Source organism: Pelodiscus sinensis, chromosome 6, assembly GCF_049634645.1.
Source record: "Pelodiscus sinensis isolate JC-2024 chromosome 6, ASM4963464v1, whole genome shotgun sequence".
Lineage (NCBI taxonomy): Eukaryota > Metazoa > Chordata > Testudines > Trionychidae > Pelodiscus > Pelodiscus sinensis.
The window spans coordinates 108,549,627-108,571,026 of NC_134716.1; the positions used below are offsets into that span (position 1 = coordinate 108,549,627).

Sequence of the window (21,400 nt, forward strand, 5' to 3'; positions counted from 1 at the left end):
TTCATCATTGCTTCTGACCTAGCAGAGATATGACACAACCCAGCTAACTCATGGGGGACTAACATATGCATAAGCTTTCCATGCCATAGTAATTCATAAAATCAGTCAAAATTAGAAGCAGCATAGCCAAATTCTTTGTCACATGAAGTCTCTCTGCATTGAAGTAACTTTGTCAGAGACCTTTCTGGGTCTATGCACTCTGTTGCATAGAGTAGAGCTTGCTGGCTGTCTTTTTTTCTATCAATCATTATCCTTCCAAACTAAATTCTTAGACTGCTGTGCCCAACAGTATCTTTGTTCCTCTATCACCATTGCTGTGATGTGTCCTGGAATTCTAAGTGCTAGTAGATGCTACTCTCTTGAGTTTAGATCTTCCTCAGCCCCCGCTTCAAGGAAGTGAATGCCCCAACTATAAAACACATGGAGTCGTGCAGGCAGAGTTTATTCTGTGGCTAGAAGGAACCCCAGCACCCCACCAAACCTTCAAGCTTAGTTAAGCAGCAAATTAAAACCTGCCTCTTTGCCCAGACGGGAATCCTCGCCGCCCAAGCCCCCGCTCGTCCTCCGCGAGAGGGATCCCCGCACCTGAGGGGCCCCTCCTGGTCCATGAAGGGGATCCCCGCAACCGCCGGGCCCCCTTCCTCTGGGGCCCCTCAAACGCCAGGTGCCCCTGAGAGGCCCCTCCCCGGGGGGAACCCCGCCCCTTCGCGGGGATCCCCGCGTCCCAGCCGGCCCCTTCCCCTCTCCCGGGGGGAGCCCCGCGCCCCCAGCGGCCTCGCAGGCTCCCTCCCCGGGCCGCGGCTCTTTCCGGTGCCCTCCCCCTGCCCGGACTGCCACATCCTCCGCTGACATCAGCGAGCGCCGCCATATTGGAGGAGAAGCCGCGTCCGCTGCCTCCTCGGCTGCTCCCGCTGTCGGGGGAGCCGGCCCCTCGCTCCCGAGCCCTCCCCCATGAGTCGCCCCGGCCGGCCGCAGCCCCAGCGCGGCTAGCGAGAGCCCGTGTCCCCGGCCCGGCCCCGCCCGCGCTCGGGCTTTGTGCCACCCCCGGCGGCCGGAGCCATGACTTCCCTGACCCAGCGCAGCTCGGGCCTGGTGCAGCGCCGCACCGAGGCCTCCCGCAGCGCCGCCGCCGCCGACAAGGAGCGGGTGGCCGGGGGCGGCCCGGAGGAGGAGGGCCGCCGGGACGAGCAGGGCGACGACGAGAAGGGCGACTCGAAGGAAACGCGCCTCACCCTGATGGAGGAGGTGCTGCTGCTGGGCCTCAAGGACCGAGAGGTGCGGGGCGGTAGCGACTGGTGGGGGTGGGCCAAGGACGTAGTGGGGCCGCAAGGAGCCGGCGGGTGGGGAGCGAAGGGGGATGGGATATTGGGGGGGGGGCAAAGACAGAGCGGAGGGGACTGGGATTTGGGGGCGAGGCAAGGGCCTGGCCGGTGGGGGGTTTGAGCAGATAGTGGAGCAAGGACCGGGAAGCTGGGATCTTGGGGGGAAAGTTCTGACGGGTGCGGGGGGACCTTGGGAGGGAGGGCCAGGAGCTTGGTGACTGGAGCCTGGGGTCCTGAACGGCGGATAGGGGCAAGGTGGGTGAGGGTTTGGGATTTGAGCAGGCAATGGGGGCAAGGACCTGGTGGCTGAGGAGGCGGGGATCTTGGGGGATACAAAAGCTTGGTGTGGGGGGGGGAGGCCTGGGATGGGGAAGGTGAGGGCCTTGTTGGATGGAGAGGGGTTGCAGCAGGCAGTGGGAACAATGATCTGGTGGCTGGGGGAAGCAGGAGTTTGAGCTGGGGCAAGAACTTGGGGGAGGGGCACGATCTTGAGGAGAGAGTTTGGGACCTGGAGGTGGAGCCCAAGACATAGTTGGGGGTGGGTGCTAGAATAAGAGGCCAGGTAACCCAGGATCTGGAGCATGAAGGGAAGTGCTGGGATTTGGGGCAAGAACCAAAGGGGCAGGTGCAAAGGGGGTTTAGTAGCGATTAGGGATGTAAAATCCCATTTAATTGGTTAACCAATTAAAGGGGGACTGGGTTGAGGGCTCTCACTGCGGACAGGGGCTGTTCCAGCCATGCTGGAGCACCCTTACTACAACGCATCTGGGTCAGGTCTGCTGCTGACGGGGGTTGCGACAGTCGGACAGGAGCACCCCCCAGTGTGCTGCTACCTGAGCTGAGCTGGGCTGGAGCATCCCCCTGCCTGTTGAAGGTGGGGACCTGTTGCAGCTCCCACTGGTTAACCAGAACCAGTAAGCCTTACCTGTTAAGAATGAGGCTGTAGAAACAGTCCTACAAAAGGAGACTGATTAATTTGGTATGTATTGTATACCTGTGCTGGTCTTTCGTTCATCTTTGATGCAACCTTGAAACTTAAAAGTCTGATCTGCTTTTCAGGCAAACTAGCAAATGTTGGTGTGGTATGTGTGTGTGGAGAATGTACCATTAAATTGAATGTGTTCATTAATAAGGTCTGATGAGAAATAGGGATGTAATAGTGTATGTAGTCGATTAACCGGTAACCAAAGCTTATAGGTTAATGCTGTAGACTAAATGGATTCCCCCCACCCCCAGTCCAGTAAAATTTTTTAGCAGGCTGGCCAGCAACCTGGCTCAGTCCTGGCTTGCAATCGGTCTTGGACCTACGTCTGCTATGGCTCTGCATTTAAAATGTATTAGGAGCTGGGCAGGCAAGCAGCCCAGCTCAGTTCCGGGTTGCGCTGGGTCCAGGAGCTGAGACCTCCCTAGATGGGGAATTTACGAGGTTATTTGACTATTCCATTAACCAATATTTAACATCCCTAATGTGAAATTGACCTCTGCCATCATGTTTGAGTGACTCTTGTTGCACAATACCCCAAATTAAGTAGAGAGTGTGGGTTGTGCCCACGAAAGCTCACAATACCATCTACATGTTTTGTTAGTCTTTAAGGGGTTACTAGACTATTCATTGTTTTTTGTTTTGTTTTTTTTAAAGCAACAAATGGTCTGGTAGCACTTTATAGACTAACAAAACATGTAGATGGTGGTATGAGCTTTTGTGGGCACAGCCCACTTCTTCAGATCTGATCTGAAGAAGTGGGCTGTGCCCACGAAAGCTCATGATACCATCTACATGTTCTTCAGATCTGATCTGAAGAAGTGGGCTGTGCCCGCGAAAGCTCATGATACCATCTACGGCTGTGTCTAGACTGCATCTCTTTTCCGTAAAAGGGATGCAAATTAGACACATGGCAATTGCAAATGAAACGGGGATTTAAATCCCCCCCGCTTCATTTGCATAAACATGGCTGCCGCTTTTTTCCGGCTCGGGGCTTTGCCGGAAAAAAGCGCCAGTCTAGACGGGGATCTTTCGGAAAATAAAGTCTTTTCCGAAAGATCTCTTATTCCGAGAAAAGACTTTATTTTCCGTAAGATCCTCGTCTATACTGGCGCTTTTTTCTGGCAAAGCCCCGAGCCGGAAAAAAGGGGCAGCCATGTTTATGCAAATGAAGCGGGGGGGATTTAAATCCCCGCTTCATTTGCAATTGCCCTGTGTCTAATTTGCATCCCTTTTACGAAAAAGGGATGCAGTCTAGACACAGCCTACATGTTTTGTTAGTCTGTAAAGTGCTACGAGACCATTTGTTGTTTTTTTCTGTACAGAATAACTCCACTACCCCCTGAAGCTTCTGATTGTTTAAGTTTTTCAAAATTAAGTAATCAACCAATAATGGTTGATTGAGAAGCAATTGGTATAACTGATACATTTAAAAATATATGTATATGAAAATTGTGTATATTATGTCCCTGCTTCCTATCTCTTGTGTAATATTTGTTTTTAGGCCATGTTTTTGTAATTGGATCTGCTTAGGTGTATTTTTGCACTTGCATGGTGTCCCAGTGAAGTTGTAAGGCCTCCACACAGACACATGGATCTTTGTGAATCTGATGGCAAGCATCAGGGCCTTATGCCCTGGTTCTGTGTATATTTACACATATTCTCAACATTACACTTGGGATGTTAGGGTGTAAGTAAATAGCTAATTGTGTAGTCCAGGGTTTCCCAAACTTTTTGACATGGGGACCAGTAAATCCATTCACGAGCTCTTGGGGGACTGGGAACATTCATTTGCATATTTGCATATTCATTAAGTAAATGATGAATATTCAAATAAGCTGTTTCTGGTCCTCCCAAAGCCCCCAGTGCCAGCTTTAGCAAAGCTTTTGATATGGCCACGCACAATATTCTTGCCAGCAAGTTAGGGGAATATGGATTGGATAAATGGACTGTAAGATGGATAGAAAGCTGGCTAGACCAAGGTTTCCCAAACTTTTTACTTTAGTTGGAACCCGTTTTTTTCAGTACTGTTTTTTGCAGCCCAAAAATATAAATGATTATAAAAAAGAATTAAAAATGAATAAATGTTCAGTGTTTTACCCGGCTGCATCCTCCGCCCAGCCTGGGCCAGGGCTTGGGGGACCCGGTGCTGCAGGAAGTGGGAGCAGGAGCAGATTGGGGGTAGGGTATCTGGCTAGGAGGCAGGATGCAAGGAGGGCTTGGGTTGCAGGTGTCCAGTTTTGTACCTGACAGTCTGGTATTTGAGGGTTCTGTCCAGGAAACAAATTGAGAAAATACCGGACACATAAAATGTCCGGTATTTTCTAATTAGGTAAGTTTTATTATTATTAGGTGTATCAGTCCGTAGCTGCGAACTGCCTGGCTGGTAGATGTGCTCACACTGCGTGAGTGTAACTACCAGACAGGCAGTTCACAGTTACTCGAGGGAGGGTATTGGGGGGGCAAAATGGAATCCCCGGGGCTGGACTCACTCGTGTGCCCGGGTCTCCATGTACCCGGGTCAGTCCTGCTTCCCACCGGCCGATTTGCTCCCCCCTTCTCTCCCCCCCGCTTCTCCTCTGGATCTCTCTCTTTCCTTCCCCTGCTGCCCCCGTCCAGCCCTGCTTCCAGCGGCTGGTTCCCTCCCACCTATCTTCCCCAGCCAGCCCCGCTCTCCCAACCCTCTCCCAGCTGGCCGATTCTCCCCTGCTTCTCTTCCCGATCTCCCCAGCCAACTCTGCTGCCCCATCCAGCCCTGCTTCCGGCAGCTGGTTCTCCCATCTTCGTCCTCCCGATCTCCCCCATCCAGGCCCCCGTCCCTGCCCCCCCATCCAGCTCTGCTTCCCCCACCCGTCCGCCCCCCGATCTCCGCCAGACAGTTCCGCTGCCTCCATCTGTGCTTCCCAGTGGCCTGTTTCTCCCACACACATACCTCCTTCCAGCCCGCCCCGCTTCCCTCCCGGAGGCATGGTGTGTTTTTTTCCCAGGCCACGGCCCATAGTTTGGGAAACTCTGCTGTAGTCGATAGAATTTCTATCAACTTCATGATTAGTTGATAAGGGAGGAAGCTTCCTGGAGTTACCCCGTGGCTGCGGCTCTGCAGTTTAAATGTAGCAAGAACTGGGTGGGCAAGCAGCTCAGCTCCTACTACATTTAAACTCCGGCTACATTTACATTGGCATGATCTTGCGCAAACACTCTTCAACGCAAGAGTATTTGCGCAAGAGAGCATCTAGACTGGCATGTGCCTTTGCGCAAGAGCGTCCGTGCCAGTGTAGATGTGCTCTTGCGCAAGAAAGCTCCGGCGGCCATTTTAACCATCGGGCTTTCTTGCGCAAGAAATTCATGTTGCCTGTCTACATTGGCTTCTTGCGCAAGAACAGTTGCACAAGAGGGCTTATTCCTGAGTGGGAACATCATATTTCTTGCGCAAGAAGCACTGATTTCACACATTAGAATGTCAGTGTTCTTGTGCAAGAACTCCCCGCCAGTGTAGACAGGCAGTATGTTTTTGCACAAAAGCGGCCGCTTTGACGTAAGATCGCGCCAATGTAGACACAGCCTCAGAGATGCAGCAGAGGTAGCTCTTGGACCTAGTGATATGCAGAGCAGCCCCTGCCCACAGCGAGCCTGAGCCTGCCGTGGGAAGAAGCTGCTTCGTGGCAGCCTCCCTTGCTTCCCCCACCCCTTCCTTTTAAGACAGCTTCTCCTAGCACCTGCTCCAGCAAAGTGTGGGGAATCCCAAGTAGTTGACTTCACTACTTGATAAGCCTAGACTACTTTACTTGCTTACATCCCTACTTACACACAAGAGTAGTCGTGCTGAATTAAAGTTAAGTGTGTGCTTAGATGCTTTACAGGATTAGGGCCTTAGACTATAAGCTCTTTTTATTTGGGATTGTTTGCATGTGTGTGAGAGAGAATATCCGTTAACAAATTATGGGTGATACAAATCTACTATACATTTGAGAGAAGGTCTGTCTGGTCTACCTGTATGTCTGTCTGTCTGTTCAAGAACTCCTAAACCATAGGGGCTAGGATCAACAAATTTGGTATACAGCTTCCTCTTATCATAACTAGGGATGTAAGCGAGTAGTTGAGTAGATGACTATCGGATAAGCTAGGACCCGTCCCCACAGATTGGGGCTGCTTGACCCGGTGCGAGCCCAGCCTGGATTTTACTACATTTAAAATGTATATGCTTATCGGGTAGTCGAGTTGACAACTCATCACCCCTGCTGCCTTTGGGGAGCAAGAGCCACTGTTTCAGTGGGGCGGGGAGGGCAGAGCTGCAGCGTCCCGGAGCCAGCACAACTACATTTACAATGCCTAGCCGTAGCTGGGGTAGCTTCCAGGGCCAGTGCAAGCCAGAACTAAGCAGTCCTGGTTTGCACCGGCTCTGGGATACTGTGGTGCACTCTTACAATGCTTAAAATGCAAAGCTGCAGCAGGGTTAGCTCCCAACTACTCCATCAACTACTCAATTAGTTGATTAACCGCCATTTAACATCCCTAGTTTATGGTGAGTCATACTAATCAATATTAGTAAACAAAAATAATTTTCTCACTTTTTCCAAATAGTCTACTTTGTGCATTTGGCAGTACTTTTTTGTATAGTTAGTTTAGCTGTTTCTATCTTTATGATTGATTTTTCAAGTTTGTTTGTGTGGGTCTTCCTTACAACAACAGGCTAGAGAAAAACATTTTTAAAATTAGTCACCTGTGACTATGACACCACAAAAAATGGTAGGGAGACTTAGGAGCAGGTATAGTACCCAAAATGACTTTAAAACTCACTTTTAAAAGTGACTGAATTTCAAGCTAAGTCTTATATGCTTATTACAGTGCTATACGATCAATATCAAACCAAGTGATTCAGTGTTGAGTTCTAGTCATAGAAAACTTCAGTATAGCTTTATTAGGCTAACATCTCTTTTTCTCCTAAAAACTGTAGATACCTGACAGGAAAAGTTGATTTGGAATTTAATATTCGTATCTTAGCTAAATAATAACTCTGCTTTCTTTTCTTTGAAAACTTGAGGGAGTGATGGAAACAGTCTAGATAATATGTGTTAGTATTCTGTCAATATAATTTAACATATGTATATAGTTTAGGTGATGCTAGAAGGGAAGCTGTTGAAATGGGTGCAATTTGTAATTTAAATATGTGGTAAAGCTTTCCTTAGAAAAAAACAAAAAACATTTTTGTAAAAGGTTCAAATAGCATGTAGTTCTTGGAATTTCACACAGCTAAATATGTCCAATGTATTGTAGTTTTCTATGTGGACCCTATCAAAAGAGATGCACTATTTTAATTAAATCATAGCAATATTCTCAATTGATGCCTGCAGTGTGTAATCACTCTATAGTTGGTTCAACAAAGCCTGGGACATCCTTGGTATAGACAAATTTGCTTTTTTACTTTACTAATTCTCTACTTGTATTTTCTGTGTGTGCAATATACATGTGTCCAGAGCAGACCCTTACTTATGATATTGTTCATACATTATGAGTTCATATTATTTTTTCCTGTTGATTATTTCTCCTTATTTTTTCCATATGCACATAACCTTTCTGATATTTTAATAGCAAGTTTATATACAGAAAAAAGTCGTAAAAACAAGTATATGTGCACACATACATGTCTCGTTAAACATTCTGACGCATCGTGTGGATACTGAGGCAAAATACTTAGAGGTTTACATTTCTGTTTAGCTTTCTGTGTGCAAGCTAGGGATGTGAGCATATAAAAGCCAGCTCCCAGCATGCACCACCTCCCCAGGAGCTGGCTGCCACCCCATACTGCTGTCTCAGTATCAGAGGCAGCAGTAGCAGGCAGAAGCCAGTACATGCTGGGAATAGGGATGTTAGCAAGGAGTCAACTAGTCTACTTTTTATGCTTCTCTGGTAGTCAGCTGGAGTATTGACTACTCACTTCCCCCCTTAGTTTGCGGATGACGCTAAGCTGGGGGGAGAGGTAGATACGCTTAAGGGCAGAGATAGGGTACAGAATGACTTAGACAAATTGGAGGATTGGGCCACAAGAAATCTGATGAGGTTCAACAAGGACAAGTGTAGAGTGCTGAACTTGGGACGGAAGAATCCCAAGCATAGTTACAAGCTGGGGACCAACCGGTTAAGTAGTAGTTCTGCAGAAAAGGACCTGGGGGTTACAGTGGATGAGAAGCTGGATATGAGTCAACAGTGTGCCCTTGTAGCCAAGAAGGCTAATGGCATATTAGGTCGCATTAAGAGGAGCATTGCCAGCAGATCCAGAGATGTCATCATTCCCCTTTATTCGGCTTTGGTGAGGCCGCATCTGGAGTATTGTGTCCAGTTCTGGGCCCCCCACTACAAAAAGGATGTGGACGCATTGGAGAGGGTCCAGCGGAGGGCAACCAAAATGATTAGGGGACTGGAGCATATGACTTATGAGGAGAGGCTGAGGGACTTGGGTCTGTTTAATCTGCAGAAGCGAGGAGTGAGGGAGGATTTGATAGCAGCCTTCAACTTCCTGAAGGGAGGTTCCAAAGAGGATGGAGAGAGGCTGTTCTCAGTAGTGACAGATGGCAGAACAAGGAGCAATGGTCTCAAGTTGTGGTGGGAGAGGTCCAGATTGGATATTAGGAAAAACTATTTCACTAGGAAGGTGGTGAAGCACTGGAATGGGTTACCTAGGGAAGTAGTGGAGTCTCCATCCCTAGAGGTGTTTAAATCTCAGCTTGACAAAGCCCTGGCTGGGTTGATTTAGTTGGAATTGGTCCTGCCTAGAGCAGGGGGCTGGACTTGATGACCTTCTGAGGTCTCTTCCAGTTCTATGATTCTATGATTCTCCCCTCTTGCTGCCTCTATGAGAAACAGCAAGGTGGTGGGGATAGGAGCCGGTGCTGCCTCCCACCCCTATCACTATCAGAGAAAGTGGGGGTATAGAGGAGGCTGCTCTGGCAGCAGCCCCTGTCTGTGTGGGTCCCAGCGGGGAGCTGCCTCTTTCTCCCTGCAGACAGGGGCTGCTGCCGGCAAGCAGCCTCTGTTCACGGTGGCCAGCTCTGGCTGCTGCGAAGAGGGGTGGTACCAGAGCAGCCTCTGTCTGCAGCCAATCCTGGCTGCTGCAAACAGGGGCTGGTGCTGAACAGTGGCCAGCCCTGGCTGCCGTGAACAGAGGCTGCTCCAGCACCAGCCTATGTTCGTGCCGGACAGGACTGGCTGCCACAGAGACTGCTGGACTCAGCACGAGCCGGCACCAAGCAGTCCCAGCTTGTGCTGGTCGGGGATGCTGCACCTCTGAATTTTAAATATAGTAAGAACCTGGCAGCTCTTACTACATTTAAAATGCAGAGCCGCAACACGGGTGGCTTCCAGATTAGCGTGAGCCAGGACTGCTCAGTCCCGGCTTGAGCTGGCTCCTGTAGCTATTCCGGCTGAGGCTATGCAGAGCAATCCTTATTGACACAGTTTGTTTTGACTACACAATTAATCTACTACATGATTAGTCAGACACTGCAATTTAACATCTGTAGCCACGAGCTGGCTTAAAAGCCAGTTTCCTATGCACACCAGCTCCCAAGGAGCCGGTTGTCGCTGCGGGTGTGAGTAATGATGTAACTGCTGTGTTTTTACATTTCAGCATCCCTATTGCAAGCAGTTTTCTATAGAATATAGTCTTTGAATAACACAGTTGACATTCTAGATAAAAATCTATATATTATGAAATAGTGATGTATCTAAAGATATCTGGAGTTGGGTAGCTTGAAAGATCTAGGAGACTGAAATATTCTTAAGTTGATGAGATTTCAATTAATAGCACCTTGGCATGCTTCTCGGATGGTGGAGACTAATGTTAACTGACAGATGTGGTATCCTTGGGGGGGGGGGAATAGCTAACATATTGGAACACAGTACATAATTAGGATTCTTCAGGGATCATCACATTTTCAGGAAATTCTACAATTCTTCTGTAAATCCTTCAGAAATTAAACTCCAAAAAGGAAACCCAGTTCATCCAGACTTTTTTTTAAAGCCATTGACTAAAGGAGTCATGTGTTCGAGTGCTTTAGTTTGATGGTCCATTCTTATCATTTTCCACTTCTATTATTTTTGCTTGGATAAGTACTTGACAAGTGACTTGTTTCTAATTTTATATGTTCAGAAGTTTTCTGGCTGCTATGATAGAAAACAATGATACATTTTTAATGAACAGAATTACTGTTTTAAAAATAACTGTGTGTTGCACATGTATGTACAAATTAATAAATGGTGGTGGACCAAAATAACTCTGCCAGTCTTAGGAATATTTCAAAACTCTGACAATCCAGTTTCCTACTCATGTCCTATTCATTCATGTTCTCTGGCTTTTCTTTCAATTTTTGTGCCCACTCTTTAAATACAAGATCTATTTGAATCCATTTAGAGAGTTTTTGGCTTTCACACAAAGTACAAATTTCTGTGATTCAAGGGTGCTATCTTTTTGAAGTTGGAGGATGACAATTGGCTACTCAACTTTGGAAGCCCCAGGGGCCACCATGATATTCACAGCACATGTTGAGGGACGCAATTTAAGTGTGGTTGCATATACATGCAAATATTTATGCAAATAGCTTCTTTCACACTGACAGGCATAAATACAAAGATTAAGCCTTAAGCCGCGGCACTGGACCCAAACCCGTGGCCAGTGTGAGCCAGTCAGCACCTCTCACACTCTGCTGGCTGCTTAGCCTTGTGGGCACTTCTCACAGTGCCCCGGCGCTGCTGGCACCTTCTCCCTGGGAGCTAGAAATGATGACTCCCTGTAACTGTCTGTTCTGCCAGCCCATCTGCTTGCATCTTTTAATGCTCACCCTACCTGGGAGATGCCTCGCTGTTGTGGAGCATGTTCCCAGAGGAGGCTATGTTCAAAGGATTCCACCCACAGGCTGCGTGTTGAGCCCCACGAAAACCCAAACCGCAGTGTGGGCCTCAAACAAACGGGCTGCATGTGGCCCATGGGCCACGTATTGTGTAGCCCTGGTCTATTGTTATAGCAGAAGAAAGATTTTACTATATTACACTTTAAGATAGTACTTACAAAAGGAACAGTGAAAGTGGGTTACTCTGATGAACTTACTGAAGCACTTAAGGAAGATGAACTTACTGAAGCACTTAAGGAAGTAAATTTTGGGAGGATAGGAATTTTTTTTTTATAGAAGTGTAATTTAAACAAGCAGTATAGTCTAGTTTGCTCGGAACAGCTCTTCATCTTCTGTACTGTCTCTCGCTTTGGGGTCAGTCCCTTTGAAAACTACTGTTCTTTGGCTGCTTTCTATAACAGCTACTGGCTTCTTTTTGAATCATCCTTGTAAAAAATGAATATGTTTTCAATCAGAGCAGTATGTCCACACTAGGGACATTAACAAACATGCATTTGTGTAAATGTGTAACCGCAGGTTTTTTTTTTTTTTAGGGGTTACATCTTTACACGCAGAGGGCCAGGTGGGAGCTGGTGCCCATGGAGAGCTGGCTTTTAAGCCAGTTTCCCCAGAAAACCGGCTCCCTCCTGTCCTCACGCACTGCTGCCCCTGGGAGGGGAAAGAGCAGACAGCCATGGGAACTGATGTACGTGGAGAGCCAGCTTAAAAGCTGTGTACCAGTGTGCATATCAGCTCCTGCCTGCACTGCTGCATCTGATACAGAGGCAGCAGCATGTGGGGGAGGGAAGGGGAGGAGCAGCCCACGGGACATGCTTCAAGCTGGCTCTCCCTAAGCACCAGCTCCCACCTGCCACTCCACTCTGCTGCCTCTGTTGGAGGTAGCAGTACGGGGGAGGACAGAAAGCTCTGCGAGAGCCAGCATGCACAGGAAGCTGGCTTAAAAGATAGCTCCCCACAGGCACTGGCTTCTGCCTCACCTCCACCCCCCGCTGCCTCTGATACTGAGGCAGAATGGGTGTGTATATAACTTATTGCCACTAGATATGTTAGGAAATGAGTAATTAACTAATCATGTACAGGCAGTCCCCGGGTTACGTACAAGATAGGGACTGTAGGTTTGTTCTTAAGTTGAATCTGTATGTAAGTCGGAACTGGCGTCAGCCGCTGCTGAAACTGATCAGTTTCAACTGCGTCTGAATCTGGATGCCAGTTCTAACTTACATACAGATTCAACTTAAGAAACCCAGGCGTCCCAAAGTCAGCTGCTGCTGAAACTGATCAGCGGCTGATTCCAGGAAGCCTGGGGCAGAGCAAATCTGCCTCGGGCTTCCTGTAGTCAGCCGCTGGTCAGTTTCAGCAGCGGCTGACTTGGGGACGCCTGGGGCAGAGCAGCTGGGGTGCTGCTGGGTTGCTCCAGTAGCGCGGCTCCTCGGCACTACTGGAGCAACCCAGCAGCACCCCAGCTGCTCTGCCCCAGGCGTCCTGATTCAGCTGCTGCTGAAACTGACCAGCAGCGGCTGAATCAGGACGCCGGGGGCAGAGCAGCTGGGGTGCTGCCGGGTTGGTCCGGAGCGGCGCTGCGGGACCAACCCGCCAGCCCCCAGCTGCTCTACCCCAGGGGTAGGCAAGAAAAGCCTGGTCTGCTGGGGGGGGGCACTATCTGCACCCTCCCCCCCAGCAGACCAGGGAGACGGGGGTGGCGGGACCGCCCAAGTCCTCCACGGCTTTTCTCCGTCTCCCTGGTCTGCTGACCTGGGAGACGTGGAGCAAAGCCGCAAAGCACACGGGCAGCGGGACAGTTCAGGCACGCCGCAGCTGTCCCACTGCGGGAGTGCTCCGAGGCTTTGCTCCCCATCTCCCTGGTCTGCTGGTCAGACCAGGGAGACAGGGAGCAAAGCCTTGGAGCACGCCCGCAGCGGGACAGCCCAAGCGCGCCTGGGCTGTCCCCCTGGAGGCGTGCTCCGCGGCTTTGCTCCCCGTCTCCCTGCAGACCAGGGAGACAGGGAGCAGCTTTTCTCGCCTCGGAGGACGGGGGCAGTGGACCGCGGCGCATCTGGGCGTCCCGCCGCTCCCGTCCTCCGGGGCGAGAAAAGCCCCGTTCATAACTGCGGATCCGACATAAGTCGGATCCGCGTAACTCGGGGACTGCCTGTAATCAATAGAATTTCTAATCTACTACATGGTTAGTTGATAAGGGAGGAAGCCTCAGTACTGGCTCATGCCTGGTCCGGGAACTACTCCTCTCCGCTGTGGCTCTGAAGCTTAAATGTAGTAATAGCTGGGCAGGGGAGAGGGCAATGCAAGTGGACAACTACTTGTTTATATCCCTAGTTCCCACACTATTTACAGATGTGCTACAACTGATTTATTGGGAAAAAATTATGAATTATTAAACGATCCTCAATAGGTCCTCTGTTATACTGTAAATAATTGATATGCAAACTACAGATAAAATATTTTAACTGATTCCCAATATGGATGTGATAGTGTATTTATTTAAACTGTTAACCATGAGCCTGGGCTCATCAGTTGCCCATCATGGTTACACGCTAGGACACCCCTCTGTATCACTGTATCAGAAACGGGGTGGGATGGAGCAGATGGGAGCTGGTGCTGGCTTTTAATCATCAGCTCCACATAGCCACCTCTTCCTCTCCCCACTCCGCTGTGATATAGAGACAGCGGGGGAGGGGAGGGTGTGCAGACGGGAGCGGGTACACATGGGGAGCTGCCTCTTCCCCATGTGTGAATGTGTAACATGTTTTCAAAGAAAACGCAATGCTTTTTAACACCCCTAAGTCTCAATGTGCTGAAACACAACACATTGCAATTGTAAAATATGCTGAGGTACTTACTGTTATGTATTGCAGTCTGCAGCTTAGACAAATACAGTAATTTTTCTGTAACTTATAACTGTGAACGTCTCTTGGCATAGACATACAGAGAAGTTTAATTATTAATTTGTGTAGCTTGGGCAGCAGTAGACATTTGACTCTTTGAGCTAGATACTGAACAATGATTTATGAAAAAAGTTATTTTAGGTCATTTTGTGAGTTACTGAAATAACTGACAGATCATTATGGGTGCTGGCTTGAAAAACCACTGTAGAAGAGAGCATGCTTTTGAAAACTTCAAAACTGAAAATTGCTCTACAAAAAGTAGAACACAGACTTTGCATTATATTTTAACTTTCTTACCTGAGTTTAAACCATGTAGGGCTTCAGCCTGTAAGTGGTTTTTACATGGCTGACAGATAGGGTATGTCTACACAGCAGCGTTATTTTGGAATAACTGACTTGATTCCAAAATAACAGTGCGCATACACTAAAAGCCATTATTCTGAAATAATGTCGAGCTGGAGGACTCTTACTCTGACTCATGGTAACCTTCATTTCATGAGAAGTAAGAGAAGTCAAAGGAAGAGTGTTTTTTTTTTTCTTTGACTTCCTGCTGTGTAGACAGCCCCAAAAACCAAATTAAGCTATTTTGACTTAAGCTATGCAATTGACATAGCTGAAGGTGTGCAGCTTAATTTGACATTAGCCCTGCTGTGTAGAGGTGCCCATATATAGCAGCTAAGATGCATCTGCTCTCTAATAACTCAATTACATTGGACAAAGGTCTGCAAAGGGAAACTTGATCACATCCTTGTAGTAAAATCCTGCATTCATTTAGATTCTTGACAGTCAGTTAACATTATTTCTTCTAATGAGGCATTTAATCACTGACCTCATAAGTTAATTTTTTTGTAATTCCATAAAAAACCTTAAAAAATGTTAAGGCAGCACACAATTAAGTAGTCCAAAACTAAAGCCTGCAGTGTTACATGAGAACCCTATATTGTGTTCTGTATGAATAGCTTTTCTGATCCTTGAAATTGCAGGATGCATGATCCTAAATGTAGGTATCTTTCACCCATATTAATAGGCCTTGTTCCTAGGGAAATAGTATTGAGTATTTTTTTTTCAACCTTAATTCATTTTTCTCCTATGCCTCTTGTGCATATGGAATAATGCTTTTTATTTTATTAATATGTTATATTTCTTGGATAATAGCTCTAAGTTTTTTTCCATTATGTTTACATATGTAGTATCTAGAATCTTTTTCATTACTTAATCTGGCCCCTTCCAAGGGGTTTTAGACTGATAAATGTATGGAGGAGATGATAAGAAGAGACTGCCTATGATAGCTAGCAGCAGATGTGCCTATGATAGCTAGCCAGCAGCAATGACTGGTGATGGGACTGTAGAAAGGAAGGATTTTGAATTGCTATAGAGAATTCTTTCGCAGGTGTCTGGCTGGTAGATTTGGCCTCCTGTTCAAGGTAGGGATGTTAAGGACTAGTCAACTAGACAACTATCCAATAAGCAAATGCTTATCAGATAGTCGACAAGATAGTTGTCTTGTCACTTCCCCTATCCCTATCAGATAGAGGCAGCAAGAGCGGAGGAAGCGGGGGTACTTCAAAGCAGCAGTGGCACATAGACTCATAGACTTTAAGGTCAGAAGGGACCATTATGATCATCTAGTCTGACCCCCTGCACAGTGCAGGCCACAGAATCTCGCCCACCCTCATGGACCTCAGCTGATCTTGGGCTCCATCCAGCATTTCGAAGTGGCAACGCCGCACTGAGCCTGGGGTCAGCTGGGAAGCCCCCACCTGATCCCGGGCTCCCCCTGGCATTTCATCTTGAAATGCATAAGAGCCCCTCTTGTACATTTCAAAGGTGGAGTGTGCAAGTGCCTATTGACTAGTCGAGTTGTCGATGGAAATTCCATCGACTACTTGACTAGTAAATTAATTGCTAGTTAACATCCCTAGCTGAAGGTCAAGAAGAAATACGACCTCATCCCGCCACCCCAACTATATTGGCAGAGACCCTATTTTTTCATTTCCTCTGCAGCCCTGGGGCATGGATCACTTGCAGATTTAAATTAGTGTAAGTGGTGGATTCGCTGTAACTTAAGTCTTTAAATCATGATTTTAGGACTTCAGTAACTCAGCCAGAAGTTCGGGATCTGTTACAGGAGTGGGTGAATGAGGTTGTGTTTTGCAATGTACAGGAAGTCAAATTAGGTTATCATAATGGTCCCTTCTATCCTTAAAGTCTGTGTGTGTGATGGGTGGGAAAATGAATGACGAAAAACCAGAAGTGGGAACACAGTTGTTAAACCTTCATCAATATACTGATAGAAGGAAGACTTTGAACATTAAAATGTTTGGAAGCCTCAGAGTAAGACTGGACTTACCTTGCTTTTATTTATTTATTTGTGTGTGTGTGTGTGTGTGTGTGTGTGTGTGTGTGTGTATTAAATAATAAATTAGAGAGTTTGTGTGTCTGTCCATCTGTTTGTGAGTCCGTTTATTCAATAATTCCTCCTAAACAGTAAGGCTACGTCTAGACTGACATGATTTTCTGGAAATGCTTTTAACGGAAAAGTTTTCCATTTAAAGCATTTTCGGAACAGAGCGTCTAGATTGGCACGGACGCTTTTCCACAAAAGCACTTTTTGCGGAAAAGCGTCTGTCGCCAAGCTAGATGCGCTTTTCTGCAAAAAAGCCCCAATCGCCATTTTCGCGATCGGGGCTTTTTTGTAGAAAACAAATCCGAGCTATCTACACTGGCCCTTTTGTGCAAAAGTTTTGCGCAAAAGGGACTTTTGCCTGAACGGGAGCAGCATAGTATTTCCACAAAAAGCACTGATTTCTTACAGTAGTAAGTCAGTGCTTTTGCAGAAATTCAAGCGGCCAGTGTAGACAGCTGGCAAGTTTTCCCGGAAAAGTGGCTGAATTTCCAGTAAAACTGGCCAGTCTAGACACAGCCTAAAAGCTAGGACCACCAAATTTGGTATGCAGCTTCCCCTTTTCTTGGTATAACCAAATTCTGATCTTGCTTGAAAATATAAGGGTATGTTCCTGGAATCTGATTGTTTTCCATAACACAGAAAGGCGGGGGCTGAGAGCAAGGATAGCTATGCTCCGCAATGACCACTGGGGACAGCTAGCCCAAGGGACATTATACTGCAGAGTGACCTCAGGGTGGCAGTCGCACCAGGAATAGAATGATCAGCATAACATGTATTAAGATCTCACTATATTATGGGCCACTGTCCACAAGTAACTGGGCCCCTATCCCAAGTGCCTGCCGGGGACAGGCCATGCAGCCTCGCCCCTGTTCCCAGGAGCTGGTGGCCAGAGCTGGGCACTGCAGCCCCCCCAGAGGAGCTGTGGTGGGAAGGGCCAGCAGCTTGTAGCACCATCCTCGCTGCTACAGTCAACACTGGGGAGCCCCCCAATCTTCTGCCCTCTACCCTGTATCTCTTCTCCCTGCCCTGAGCTCCCCCCGCAATCAACCCTCTGCCCTGATTCTTTCACCCACCACTATCTGCACTGAGCCCCCAACTCCTGCACCCTTGACACCGCCATCTTTCTGCCCTGAAGGACCCGAGCAATGCTGGGTAATTCTTTTAGTTAATGTATGTTTCCCACCTTCAGATGAGCAGAACAACATGCTGCTTTCTGTTAGATGAGGATCCAACACAGGCGTGAGCAAAATATGGCTGGCAGGCCAGATCTGGCCTACCAAGCTACTGGATCTGGCCCGTGGACCCTGCAGGGAGCCCCAGGCAGGCTTCCCACTTGCCTTGCCCCATCTGCATGCTGCTCAGAAATGTGGCTGCAGAGTGTTTTTTCTTTGGAAACTGTGAGTTAGGAAGAGAGTGGGGAAACATTAGGAGCTGCTCCTGCCCCCAGCACAATCCCATTGGCTGGTTTCTGGCCAGAAACCGGCCAATGGGAGCTTCTCGTTTCAATAATGGGCAGCCACAAAGCACAAGAGGCTCCAGAGCACATGGCAGCAGCCTGTGTGGGAGTGAGGCAGGCAGCAGTGTTCCCTCTGTGCTGTGTGGCAGCACAGCTTCACAGGTGATTAATGAGCCCTGCCCAGTCAGAGGCTCAGGGCTCTGTGCATGAAGCTGACTGACTGGGTGGGGCTGAATAATCACCTGTGAAGCTGTGCTACCAAGCAGCTTAGAGGGAACACTGGCTGGCAGGGAGGCTGATTCAAGAACGGGCTGCTGGCTGGTAAGTCTCGTGGCCAGACCCTGCCTCTGGCACCCCAGTCCCTCCCTTGCCTACGCTCTGTCCCTCACTCCTGCCCTCTACTCCACATACCCAAATCCTCTTCCCCCATCCTGCGCCCGAATCCCAGATCTGGTATCCCAATCTCTGACCCAGGTCAGACGTCTCCTGCCCTTGCTCACAACCCAAATCCCTGTACCCTCTCCTGTACCCCAATTCCCTGCGCCCTAGGTGACAATCCAACTTCCTGCACCCCAGTCGAGTGCCCTAGGTCACGACTGCCTCCTTCACCCAAACTTGATCTGTTCTGCATACAACCTCCATCCCAGACCCTGTACCTTCTCCATTAATATAATGGCCCTTGACCACTTTCCAAATTTTTTGAGTGGCACCCTTCCCCCATCAAAAACTATTGCCTGCCACTGATCTAAGACATTGTAATGCTAGTTTTTGTCAGCAGCAGATTAGACTGTTGCGCTGATTATCTGGGAACAAGCATATCCCCAACATAGAAGCTGCTGCTGATGTAGCTGAGTGGCAAGTCTCCTACTCAACAGTAGGTGACATGAAGGATTGTATATATGATCCAAGGTTTCCAAGACTGTTAATTTCCAAGTTTGATGTCCTGGTTCTAATCTGCGGGTCTGTTAATGGGTTGGTACTTAATTCCCTCTGGGATAATTTATGTGACCCACTGAAATAATTGCACTGCACAGTGCCAATACAGTTTAAGATGCACAAGAAAAGACTGTCAGAGCTGGGGCAGAGTAGTCTTGCCATAAAGATCCCAGCTATACAACTTCTTGCCAGAGGACATGCAGCTCAACTCATAGTTGTGTTCAATTCAAAATGTAATGTTCATCTTTTGCCTCCCTCCCCCCCCCCAAAAAAAAAGAAAAAGGGGAAAAAAGAGGCAAAGTCTTCCTAACAAGTTGGTATGAGGTGGGAAAGTGAACAGATGGGAACAGCTTTTGGGGCTTTTATTCCCCTCTTACATAACTGTATTGTTTAGACTCTAAGTGATACTTACCCTTCAATTCATTTGTTAGGGTGACTTAAAAAAATCAGTATTAGAAAAATGAGATTAAAAAAAAATTACTAATTCATATTCTTAAAAGTGGGGTCCCCCTCATGGATTTTCTCACAGAAATGCTTTCTAGTTTCCAGCCATCTGTTAGATTCTGCTTTTAGTCATCTGCCTGGGCTAAGCTAATTCCGAACATGATGTTCGGAAAAGCTTGCTATTTTCCTTTGCATCAAACAGCATTTCAGATAGTCCATCTAAAACAGGGACCTTTTATGTATCAGTGCATTGCACTGCAAATGGAAGAAGCAGGCCATTTGAATGGATGTATAATACTCTGACCCCATAGCAAATAAGTATGATATGTTTAGAAAAGCTTCAACAAGAAGCTCTTCAAAAACAAGAACTCAACATTCATTGTTGCAACCTGCTATGAATAAATATTGTAATCTGAGAAAGCAAGAAGACTATATAGCAGAAATGAGAGCCATTTATAAAGTACCTCTGAAACAAATCTGAATGCTGCAGATTTTAAATTAACATTATGAGAATTTATATTGTAAATATACTTTTTATTTTGTGACCATTACGCTAACTGAGAAAAGCATAGCTTTGAGAGTTATAATCCCTTTCCACACAGTGCAGTTTTGAAGGCTCAGAAAGCATTCTGTTCTTTCCCTTCCCTTCAAAAGTTTTCAGAACATTATTCTTAGATTGTGTTTAAAAAAAAACAGTTTCTACTAAAAGGATAATGAACAGAGAACCTCATCTCTCTAGAAGTAAAGATGTATTTTGGTCTGAATAATCAGTTAGATTAAGCACAGTACTTACTGTCCTTAAAATAACTTAAAATATTATAATGAAGTGCTACCAATTTAGATACCTGCCTATAAACTTAGGAGCATGATTTAAAAAAATGGTTTATAGTTAGTTCAGCTGCTAGCCCAGGTTTTGCAAAATCTCAGTTCAGTTTTTATAAATTGTGCAGTGCTCTGCTAAAACTCTAGCTGAGTTGGTAAGTAGCCTAGAAATTAACATTTACAACACCAGCTCTTATTACTGTGTATAAAACATTAATTACATTTGGAAGTAATGTTTTTAATTAAAACTGCTATTTGAATCTGCAGCAGATAGTTCATTAGAAAATAAGGTTTGCGTAGCAGTATGTAAATCTGACATACAACTGTAAAATCAGTATGCAGCTTGCTGAGATACTAATTTAATTATCAAAAGTTTACAAGGGGTAACTTATATTGTAGCCTGCCAAACTATATCTTTTCCTATTCTATCCCTTTTTCTATATTTGAATAGAAATGCCAGTAATGCAAGGTTTGCAGGACTTGATTTGGCCTGTATGATTTAGCTTTAGCAGTAGCGTAGTGTGATAAGTAAGGGTTAATTATCTTTTAGAAATTATATATCCTTAATATCTTTTTAGAAATTCTGAAAGACCTTGTGTCGAAATTTTCAGTTGGGTAAGTACACAGATGGGGTCTGTCATTCGTGAGACCTAAAATAAATCCAAAACTGCAAAACCCAGTTTACTAACATTGTGGATTAAGGAAATGGGAAGAAACAGACCCTCTCTATCTAACTGCAAAATTCCTGCTTTTTCCATGTTTGGGAATGAGCCCAAGGGAGGGGGGAGAATCATGATTTTATTCATGCATATTCAAAACATGTCTGAATATCACCACCCAATCAAGTATGTGTACCCACAAAAATCTTAGGGTGCAGAAATCTGATTTTAGTTATTAGAAGACTGGTCATTATGATGCAAAAAGAGGAATAAAAGCTATGGGAATAGGGAAGCTTGGGGCTTGAGCACAAGATCTAGCTTCTTCCTCATCAAGTATATCTTTCTTTCATTTAAGCTCTTTGCTTCCCTGTACTTATTCTAAGTCTTTGCTTCTTAGTTTTCCATACTTCACCTTGCACCTAAGTTCCGCAAGCGGAGGGAGGCTGGTCCTTCTACACTCTGTCTTCTTGGAGAAGGAGATGTCAGTATGGTATTATATTAGGTAATTCTATCTGTATAGTTAGAGAAGTACAGTTTATATAACCAGATTTTGTTAATGTTATCCTCAG

At 46.7% G+C, this 21,400-nt stretch overlaps 1 protein-coding gene across 1 annotated transcript in view; it reads left to right on the top strand.

Annotated features, from left to right (window-relative positions):
• The first annotated feature begins 806 nt into the window (after positions 1 to 806).
• Positions 807 to 21,400, top strand: part of GOLPH3 (golgi phosphoprotein 3) — a 51,389-nt gene continuing 30,795 nt past the window's right edge. Inside the window, exon 1 of the mRNA XM_075932593.1 lies at positions 807 to 1,275. Coding sequence (XP_075788708.1) covers positions 1,060 to 1,275 — 216 coding nt within the window. The 5' untranslated portion in view covers positions 807 to 1,059. The remainder of the gene's footprint in view (positions 1,276 to 21,400) is intronic.